This window comes from Pterocles gutturalis, unplaced genomic scaffold (genome assembly GCF_000699245.1).
Source record: "Pterocles gutturalis isolate BGI_N339 unplaced genomic scaffold, ASM69924v1 scaffold40740, whole genome shotgun sequence".
Lineage (NCBI taxonomy): Eukaryota > Metazoa > Chordata > Aves > Pterocliformes > Pteroclidae > Pterocles > Pterocles gutturalis.
Window position 1 is genome coordinate 1 of NW_010139692.1, and position 11,215 is coordinate 11,215.

General features: G+C 44.8%; 1 protein-coding gene across 1 annotated transcript; it reads right to left on the bottom strand.

Moving 5' to 3' along the window:
- Nucleotides 1-1,260: 1,260 nt before the first annotated feature.
- Nucleotides 1,261-11,005, bottom strand: LOC104469064 (ras-GEF domain-containing family member 1C-like; the record flags this gene model as incomplete). The annotated part of the gene is made up of 4 exons (XM_010083408.1): nucleotides 10,815-11,005; nucleotides 9,119-9,230; nucleotides 6,433-6,570; nucleotides 1,261-1,473 (listed from the first exon to the last, which is right to left on the bottom strand). Coding segments are annotated over exons 1-4 (654 nt in total), but the record flags the coding sequence as incomplete, so codon positions are not given.
- Nucleotides 11,006-11,215: the final 210 nt, after the last annotated feature.

The window sequence follows — 11,215 nt, forward strand, 5'->3', positions numbered from 1 at the left end:
TCTCACACCTTGCCACTGGAAACCATACAGGATTCTTACTCAAAAATAATTATTATTAAATAAGTAGCAAATAATTCTTACAAACAAATAACTATCAGACAGCTTTAGTGCAGAGTAATTGGTGTATTGGATGCAGTAAGTGAAAGAGAAGGTAGAGACCACTGATTACAGTAAAGTGGAATGAAAACCTCTGGCTGCATCAGTTTTAAAAGTGCAGCGGTGCCTCTGTTACAGGAGTCTCCCTCTGAAAGACTGTTGTACTGTAGAAGAGAATAAAAGCAAGAAAAAAACTCCAGGCAAAAGGACTTTTACCCTCTGGCTTAAGCTATATAAAGCAAAGAGAGACAGAGTTGCATGCTCTGAAAACTAACCGAGGTGAGAAGATAATTCTAAATTTGGGGTTTCTGAGCTATTCCACTTCTTGACAAATAGAATATCAACTACCTTCACAATTCCCAAGGCTAATTCCATGATATTCACTCCAATGCATAGTCCATTTTACGGTTTGTTTTTCCAGCCTTCCTCTCAGGGATGAAGAGTGTCTACAGGAGGACAGGCAGCAGGGAATCATTAGAGATCTGCAGATGGCAGCAATGTTTTATGTTCTTCTCTGAACATCCAGGAGGTCTACAGGGAGGACCTGAACCTGGGAGAAGGGTGTGCAACACAACAGTCTGGCCAGTGTCTTGGTACTGCAATTGGAGCGATTCCCATCAAAAGCCTGTTTGAGAGTGGACAGCAGTCCAAGGAGGGGAACAGCAGGACTTCGTGTGGGAGTGGTGTTTGCACACCCTTGTGCCTCCGTGCACAAAGTCCCAAAGGGAAGAATGAAAAATACATCAGGCAACTCAGATGCTTTGTGTATCTATAGGAACAGATTTGAACAGTTAAATTTTCTCCCAAATTAATAAAAGGGCTAACAGCCAGCTATTTCAGGATCACCTTCAGGCTGGGGGAGGTCAGAGCACCTTACACAAGTGAGAGCCCCTTGACCTTCCTGGCACTATGACTCGCATTTCACAAATAAGCAAGCTGAGAAGGTAAAGGGACCTGCCCAGGATGCGCAGGAACACTCTGATATATAACTTGCTTCCCAAGCATCTCTTAACCTGTCAAACCCTGCCTCCTGCTGCAGTGCTGATACAGCACGGGACGTGCTGCAGCAGTGCAGACGTTTTTTGGTTGTGTCTGGAATACTTAGCAGCTGATGGCTTAAAATAATATCTCTGACTGCAGAAGTTGGGAACCATTCCCACTTACCAGCTCCACATGTGTCAGCTGCTGAGCCAGAGTGTAAGGGTCACTGCAGACGCTCAGGATTTCTCTCTGAATTGATGGAGGTTTGCTTTTAAAGGCAACCAGCTTATCGGAGACAGCAGCACTGATCTTGACAATCCCTTCTTGCCCATGGCTGAGGGTTGCAAGCTTCTGATTCAGGGTTTGCAAAAGTTGATTCATCTTTTTCCAATAGGCCTGGAGAGACAGGGAGAGAAAGAAACATAAACCACCCACAGAACCTGACAAAGGAGTGGTTTTCTGCTGAATTTCCCCTTCTGCAAAATACTAAGCCAACAACAGGTTACCATTTTATTTTGAACAAGCCTATTTCAGAATAACCAGTTGGCTTAATTACAGTTCTGTGCTCCGGACCACAGAAACAGACTGCAGTCAAGAGAAGAGGCCGGCAGGACTGGTGGGTTGGGCTGGCACCGATACTCACGTATTCCTGCCAACATCACGATCAGAGGAAAGGTAATGCTACAACATGAGTTACTGCAGCTTTCCAGAGCACAGCAGCATTTGGTACCTATCCTTTGAGTCAGCTACGTGTTGGCTGAGAACTCTACCCATTAGTGGTGCCTAGTAAACTCTCATTTATTAGGAATAAGAAATGTTTCTAATGCTCCTCTCTCCATCCTTTTGAGCTGAGAGCAGCAGAAGCATGCTGATACTTGCTACCCAGCTGGAGCGGTCTGAGCATTGTGTAGCTTGGAGTATTTAATATCCAAAACGTTAATTGCTACCGAAGGAAGCTCATATCGTATTCCACACAGCCATGTGCTCAGCAGGATGATCATTACTAAGTTGCTCAGGTTGTTCTTTACAGACAGTGAGTGAAGCCACTGGCCACGGAGGATGGGCAGAAAGAAATGCCTTCAGCTCTTCAAGACTGACAGATGCAGATGTCATAAAACTGAGATAACAGAGAGAACTGCTGGATGGGCTCTAAAAACAAGGATTAATTGGAAATGTCTTTGGGCAAAAGCCTCACGTGGAGCACAGGGTGTACCCTGCTGAGGAACACGGCCTCGTGGGCTTTCCCAGCCAGAGAAAGAGGCATCAGGCATGGGTGCAAAGGTGACTGCTCAATTTCAAGGAGCACGGTCACTTGGGAAAACAGTTTGCGCAGGCTGGCCTCCGATCAGCAGCTCTTCCAGCACAAAGACACACAGTGGAGAGATCCCAAGGCTGCTCACAAGTGGAATGATGCCTCACTCCCCATCCAAACAGAATTTGGTAATGTCAAGCTACCAGTAACGTCAGCTTGTAATCTGCCGGTGTGAAACCAGCGCTGGCACGGAGCCCTCTTCTGTTAAATCTGTACAGGGCAGCAGATGTACCCCCGGCACCCTCCACGCAGTCCTCACGATCCCAACAGGGACTTGGCCGGAGTGTGCCTTCCCACAAAGACCAGCACACACCTGTGTTGCATCCCAACCTGGACACAGCCCAGGGGAAGTACTCCTGAATCCCATGGTTTAACTCCAGCCTTTGTCTCCTTCAGACTTTTGTAGACCGTGGATAGTCTTCAGTGTTAGGTACTGACAGCACCCTGTTTTGGTGTTCAAGCTGCCAGAAGCCAGAGGAAGTGCTCTTCTCACCTACACAGGATCCCATCTGCACCCTGGCAGTAGCATCTCCTACAACTCCACAGTGAAGAGTAACATGCTAACATCTACCCTGTATCATTACAGTCTGAGGCTGGAAACATTTAGAACATCCCGAGTGCTTCAACTTTTGCTTCTTTCAGTTTTTATCTGTTCTGATGTACACTAGCTCCAGCGAAGAGTGAGTACTGGCCATCTTCATGTAATCCTTACTCAAACAGATGGTCACACTTCTGATTTACAAAGACTGTCCTGGACCCAAACTCTTGAATACCATCTAAATATTTCTCTGATTTACATCCAGGTGTGTTCACAAATCTCAGCATAGTTTACCAAGTTCTCTGAACAGAATGTTATTTTTTGGCGGAAACTCAAATAGTGACGTATTTGGTATTTTGTGAACATATTGTGTAAACAGGGGAATTAATTTTGGGGAGGAGGGTGGGGGTGCGGGCATGGCACTGAAATCCAAGTTTTCTGCTGAACATAAAACATTTGGCTAAAAAACTTCTAGCTGAAAACCCATTTCTATTTCAAAAAGGAGTTTGGATGAGAAATCCATGAGGAAGCCATGTCTGTGCTGAATCAAATTCTTTACTGTTTGGATGAAAAGCCAAAAAGCAGCATGAAATTGCTTGAAAGACATGCATATTAGCCAGCCTTTCAATAAATCCTTATCAAGAGATCCAGTTTCACCCAGTTTCCTAGGAAATATGGCACAAAAATATAGACAACAGTAAACAAAGACCTGGGTAAGCCAACCACCTAATAAGAAATGAAATAAGAGACACTTAATGGACACAAAAAAATTATTCAGAAATTAGAGCTCCTGAAGAGACTCGTTGAAAATTGGTTGGTGCAGCCTTGCCTAGAAAGCTCTCTGCGCGTGTTGGGGGAGAAATTAAAAAAAAAAAAAATCCTGCTTTTGCCCTTTCAAAAGCATTGCCTGCCTTCTTTAAACTATGTTCACTAAGTGAAAACAACATTGTTTGTTACCTTCAACACGCTGGTAATTATCTTGCCACAAAGTGACCCCCCATCGTACAGGGGCCGCGTGCTGGACTCTATCAACCAATTTCACTTCGTTGCCACATTAACAGTCAAAAGCAGCATATTACTGTTAAATATTAAACAAAAATTTTCACTCATAACTGGGAAAGTTCCTCCAAAGACAGCAGGCCTCAGCAGGTGGCTTAGGAGCTCAAATTTTAATTAAAATTTCTAACTCTAAATGCAAATCACAGCACTTACAGAGAAATGCTTCTCAGCATGGACACCTTTATAAGCACATCACAGAGCCTTTAGAAAGTGGACTCTACAAAGGACAGGAGCATACACTGCAGGGGAAAATCCTGCATTAACCTACATGGACCAGATGACCTCACAAATCTTTCAACCTTTAATTTGTATGATTCACAATGGGAACAACTTTCTTCCAAACAACTAACGGGCACCACTGCTCTTTTGTGCTGTCCCTTAAAAAATGAAATTTGCATTTGTAGGATATGAGATGTTTCTTAAATTAATTATTGATTTTGCTCAGGCTTAATCACTTGTAATTACAGTGTCTAGTAATATTTGAAAAACTATGATTTGAACCTAATGTAGCCTGGGGCCCCCCAGGACACCCATAAGCACTGGTATACAGCTCTGCATGCTCTGGAGCAAAGGCGTGCAAGTGCTTGCTCGTGTTAGGCAAATAAACCATTGCTTTGTATGCGAAAAGTTGATTTTTAGCATTTATGGCTCTTCAAAAGAGCACCCACAAAGCCCCTGTTCTCTGCCCTTTTGGCTGGTTCATTTCCTCCTCCCCTTGAGGAAGCAGTCTTACTGCTCTGGTCAATGGAACTGAGGCCACCTTGGCTCTTTCTGAAAGTCCTTTGCGCTCCCTTCACCTCCACCAAAGCGCCATGCAGCTTCCCCTTCCCACCCTGTCTCTCCCACAGGCTGGCTAGCCCAGCTGGCCAATCCATGCCCGCCCATGGCCACCCAAAAGTGCCAGCCACCATGCCAGCCCAGCCCAGGAGCAGCTGTTTCCATTTCTCTCCTGCTTCATGTGGGTAGGAGGTCCAGTTTAATTTCTGTTGTGCTGCAACCCTGCTAATGCCTTCTCTCTTCTCCCCACGCCTCCTTTTCTTGGACTCATGGGTACACACTTTTTGTTCTCCTGAATTGCACCCATCTGTGGCCTGAAGCCAGGCTTTGATGTAGCCAATGGAACTGAATTCTTCCACATCCCACGGTTAACCTAGAAGTAATTACAGACTCTCTACGTACTATTTGCTCTTATCCTTATTATTTTCATGGACTTTGTGGTATGTTTAATGTTTCCGAATTAATTTATGGGGTTCACCCACCTGAATTTTTAAGCACATCTCCCAGAGTCTCCATGGACTGGCACTCTGCCACACACATGCTCATCCACTTCAACACCAAGACCATACAGCCATCCAGACTGCTTCTGCCCAGCAGGCCAAGCACTGCTGTCTTCTGCCACTTTCATGCTCCCAGAGAAGCTACATGTCCATAAATATTTGTATTTTCTCTAAATGTAAGGACTATCCCTTGCTATGTCACCGTGTCAGGCTGGATTCAACAGGAGCTGTCTCTTGGCCCATAGATCTTGTGAACTTTGATGGGAGTTCCAGTGGCATCAGTCAAACCGTGATCAGGGTCTGCTGCTCTGTGCCTGCTCACCTCCTGTCTGGGTCCCAGTTTTACAACAGCGACCACTTCAAGCACAGGGCCTGTGAACTCTTTTACACAGGACAGGAAGGTGTAAGCCAAACCCTTGTTAGATTCACTAATGAAAAAGATGACAAAATGCAAAGATTGATTTAAAAAAAACCCCACCAGACTGAAGACACGTAAAGCAAGGAACGGAAAAATAGATTTCAGCACAAGGGATCAAGGACACAAGCAAATGGAGAAGGTGAGACAAAAAAGGACCATAATGCCCTTTGGTGGTTCCACTTTCACCACCATGTGTTTCTTTTAGAGAAAGAAAGCCTTTATCAGGTACCTTCAGGCAACTGATGATATTTTTTAGCTCCCCAATGCAATCACTTGATGACTGGCTGCTTGCTCTACTCCCCATCTAGTAAACTAAACATCCTGGAGCGCTCCGTGAGCCACTGCTGGGCCAGGATGGTTGGTCTCGGGTCACGATGCTTCACTCCTCTGCTCGACTATCACTTGAGAGATCACAGCTCTGCTGCTATCTGAATTGTGAGCACCACATTCAGTCAACGCTATTCCTCAGATCTTCCATCTGTGAAATGGGAATGTTCTTCTCTTGCAATTCGATGTGTAGTAGATAAATTCCACCGATCACTCCAGTGTGTCCCCATGTCACTGCCACAGGGGCACCTAACCTGAGAGATGTGGCTTTCAGGGAAGCTACTGCACGTTTTAACCATCGGAGGAGATCAAAGCGGTGCGAGTTCCCAGAAAGAGGCATGGAAGGGAACATGGCAAAAGGAGGAATCAAGCGGGAAAATGAACTTAACATCTCCACACAACATCCCAGGTCAGACATCCTCACCTCATCGCACGGAGCTATCCTGTGAATCATGTCTTTCAGATGGCCAATCATCCGCTCCTCCTGAAAGTCATACGGGAATGTCTCTGTCCACTCTGTCAGCAACTGTAAGATTTTGGGACCAAATTTCCTGATCCGAGCCTGAAATGGAAACCAGAATGATGGACAGGAATTGAAACGTGTTTACTCATTAAAGTCTCCCAGAAAACATGAATGTCACTGAACATGGGGCCAGATTTTTTAAAAAAGGCACTTGTGGTTGCACTAGCAAAATCTGCACACGTGCAAACAAATAGCATAGTGCACAAATGAGATATTCTGGCATGCAAAATATACCCGAACTTAGATGCATGCACAACTGTCTGCTTCACATGCAGATTTAAGTATTCTGCATGTGCAATTGGCCAGTTGATGGTTGGATAGACATTTTGTTGGTGCAACCTTTATACCTTTTTTAAAAACATCTGGCCTTTTTGCTGATTTGAACCATATGCTCTTCCCTTTCGTACAACCCTCCTACATTTTCATCCCTCCCTGAAAAATTGATTGGAATGTATGTCTTGACCAACAAAGAGGCATTTTTTGCTTTTTTGCTTTCTGGCTGTATGAAAAAAAAAACTGCTTAGTGACTAGTGGCAGGTGTAACACGAAGAAGAAAAGATGGACAAAACACCAGCACGTGAGTAACTTTGCCTGGGCTACTGATAATGCTGCTCTCTTCCCACATGAGCTCAAGGTCACGACAGGACTCACATAACACACAGCTGATGCCCACTTTGCTTTTGGTGTAGATTTATCAGAGGATGCAGCAGTGGGAATAGTCAGGAAGATACGGGGCAAGGAGGGAAATGTGGGGAACAGCACAATTGGTGCATTAGTGTTATATCAAAAGACGGCCAGTGTGGCTGTTTCTAAGGCTTTCATCCTCTGTAACCCAGGAACACGTGAAAAGGAAATTGCGTTAAACAACAAACTGCACTTTTATTTACAGAAAACACAGACCAAAACAAACAGCCTTCTTCTGCATCCTACGTACTGTAGCTCAAGTGTACCCTGTAATCAGGAAAAATTATACTCTTGAGCTCCACAGCTCTCTGCTTTTCAACCAAGGTGGTTAAAATGCATATTTCAGCTTTCCACCAACAACAGGTTTCAATGAACCACATCTCTAAAAATAACTGCTGTCAGCTAGCATTAAGCTCAGGCTCAAAGACCAGCAGGTGGCTGCTAAAGGGAAAGCTTTATTGAAAACTACAAAGGTCTGGGGAGACATTTGCTCCAGCTGTGTAAACTGCTAGTATGAACTGAAGGAGAGGACTTTGTGCAAGTCACAGGACATAGCGGATGGGGGGTCACTTGTGTGCAAAGTTTCATAGTCAGCCCCACTCTCAGGAACATGAAATCAGCTGTGTCCCACCAACTCCGTGCAACTCCAGACCAGTCCAAAATGCAGATTCAGGCAGACAGAGATCTTCATAATAAGAGAGTGTTTCTCATTTCTTGCGAAGTTTAATGAGTAGCATAACTTTGCAATGCTCACATTTTAATCCTCCTGAACTTGCATCTCTCATAGCATCAGAGAACAGAGCCCACCATGCCTTAGAAAAATTGTTTTATGTGGTGCACCTCAGGCAGATATTTCTATTAACACCAACTGTACAGGCAACCCAAGAATCAGATTTCTAAGCGGTCTGGCTGATGTTCCCCATAGTGAAGGCAGAGCTCCTGTAACTCATGCAACCAGGTGCCTGGGCAAAAACAAGCACACGCGTTCAGATGTTGGTGACTCAGGATTTGATGCCAAAAACACTGTTTGAAAGCTGGAAAGGCTGATTTTGAGAATAATTTCAGAAAGTTGCAACTAATGCACGTTCTTCTCCCCTCCACCGCACTGACGGTGCATCTCCTCCAGATACCACGCTGGAGAGGTCTTCATCAACGCACCGAGGAGAGCTTGGGTGGAACCCAGCACTGAATAGGACCCAGTGGGATCCATCACCACCGGACCGTCTGTGGGACTGCCAGAGGATGCACATGTGTTGTTACACACCGTAACAGTCTGCACAGTCTGGGCAAACCAGGAGGAGTGCCGACGCAGTAACAGCTTGGATTTTCTCATTCTGTGAGCTTGTCACAGCCTCACTACTGCTCCAACCTATTCCTGGTGTACAGCGCCGCTCTGCAGCAGGGCTGCACGGACAATCCATCAGTGCTGGCAACAGGAGGTTAGCGGGTAGGAGCATGCTGTTACGTAGTGTTCGAAGTGACAGGTAAGGCCAAGAGGAATATTACTGAACCAGAAGCAAGAAAGCAAAACGGTAGATGCATTAAATAAAAAAGGGAGAGTGGTGTGTCGACATCTGCAATTGCGAGTGTGTGAGGGTTACATCCTACCTCCTCGCATCCCACAGGCTTCATCAGAGCCTTAAAGAAGTTAAGAAGGAAAGTCACCTGGGAAGACTGAGACAGGGGGAAAGGGAAAATTAGAAGAAGATTTGAAGTGACTAATGCCTGGAGCACTGTTCTTGGACATGGACACTAGGACGCCTCAATGTCAGGAGCTCAGCAGCAACTGTCATCCTTTCTGCTTCATTCAGTCCAAAGGAAGGCAAAGGACACACACCGGAGCCCCAGAATTCTCTGCCCATGGAGTATATCTCACATTTTTCTGCTGTAAAGATAAACTAACCTTGTCCAGCACAGGGTCATCCAGCCGCTGCTGCTCAATGCACTTGTGACAAACTCGGGACAAAAGTTCATGGGGTTCGATGAAGAGTCTGGAACTCAAAAAAAGATATAGGCTTTCTGTGGGAGAAAGGAAAGCAGACCCGCTGTAAGCAGCTGCACAGTGAGTCATATTAGCCATAAAAGCCCCAAACTCCATGTTTTTTGCATTTCCACTGGGACAGACCTTTATGTCCAAAAGACATAGGGATTCCTGACCCCGAAAATGGAACTGGTTACAGTGGGTGCAGGAGGCAGTGGCATCTTCCTCCACAGCATCCGCTCCCAGCCTTTGGTTGCCCAAACCCTGTGCAAACATCCAGCGAAGACAGTGCGTAGGTCACTGCACAGGAGCAAGCCCACGTATAGGAGATGGCACAACCAGGGATGCGCGGAGGCCAGTGAAAACTAAACATATAAACACTCGGGCATCTCTGTGTTGTACTGTGAGCTGCAGGCACCCCCAGGTTAGACACATCTTGCTATTGCCCTGCAGGTCTCACCCAGCCTGTTTTAAGGAATATTTCATTTATTCTGCTAACTCCCCAAAATTCTTTCCTATCAGCCAAGCCATACCATATGCAGTCCCACATCCATGAAGCTGTGGGAAACAGGACTGTTGGATAAATCCTTGGATTATTTAAAGTATTCCAGCAGTGAATTTAAAATATATGTATGAATCCTCAGTTGTTTGCATCCTGACCCCTCCCGATGCCTGAATTATCTTCTTTCCCCCAGACCTAGCCCTGCTCTGATCAGCAGGTATAATATTACATATTACACATCACTTAATGAAAATCTCACAGCCTAATCTGTCCATTACCTATTTTTATTGCCTCTCTGTTCTTTTTTTTTAATTGATATGCTTCTCTATTACATATTTTTAGCTGATCAGAAACTGAGCTGCGGTAATTTAAAACATGCTGTCTGCTCAGCATTGATAACTTTCATAGTCTTCTAAACTGCCCAGAAGTCAATGCTACTCTGCTTTGAAATACAAGCCTTTCCATAGAGATATATTAGTGCTTACAAGTCTTCCAGTCAAACTCCAGTGCAGTTAATGGCTTGCAGGACCATAAACCTGCTTCCAGTTCAGATCCTCACACTGTTGGTAAAGAAACACCGAACGTTCACTGATGGAGCAAGGACTAGGATCTGGACTGTGCTGTCCAGTGACTGCAATGTCAGTGTGAACATAATTCTAGGTAAATTATGAACTCATCAGAAGAAGCGTCTCTGTTGTCACTGCGGGAATGCTTTGTACATGCAGACAAACCTGGATGACTTCAATAGCTATTGAAATTCAGCAAATTTAATGCTGGTTCAGACTTGCAAGTTTTTTGCTTCAGTCTTCATCTAAACCTCTCTGGGATGCACTGCTATTTTTGAAGTGCTTTGACTGCTCTATCACTAATTCATCACCACCACATCTTTCCCCCCTCACCCCATTCTCGTATTTAAAGGCACTATCAACTTTGGGATCTGCTTTTTCATGGGAACAATTATAGTGCAGTGAAATATCATTTAAAGCAATGCATCAATTCACCAAGCTTTAATTGCATGCAGCTTTTAAATTAGCCCTCTTAATTCAAAATTTAACACATTTGCACTTTTGCATAAAGTGCTGCCCCAATTCATCAAAATTAAACTGTTTATTATACTATGAATTGCTTACTTCAGGGTAGTAATCAGTGGTAGGTATGAGATGCTGGATTAGAGCATCCAGAGATGCTGAGGTAAGGTTTCCATCCTGGAAGATCAGTCCTCCTTGCTCATCTTCTTTCGAATTATGTAGATGAGGGCTGAAGCTACATGGGGTAAACATACTGGTAGAACTCGGCGTTTGGGGCATGCCTTCCTGCAACAGAGAAAAACTCACGTCAGGGACAAGATCCATCAGACTCACAGCAACATCTGTCTTCTGGTTGATTTGAAAAACACAAGCCACTAATGAGAGCTTCCTGTTCACAAAATTAACATGATCGCTTCATTATAATGTCTTTTATTGTTGTCACTGGCAGTCCATGCCCTCGATGGAAATACACAGGAAAATGGGACATTT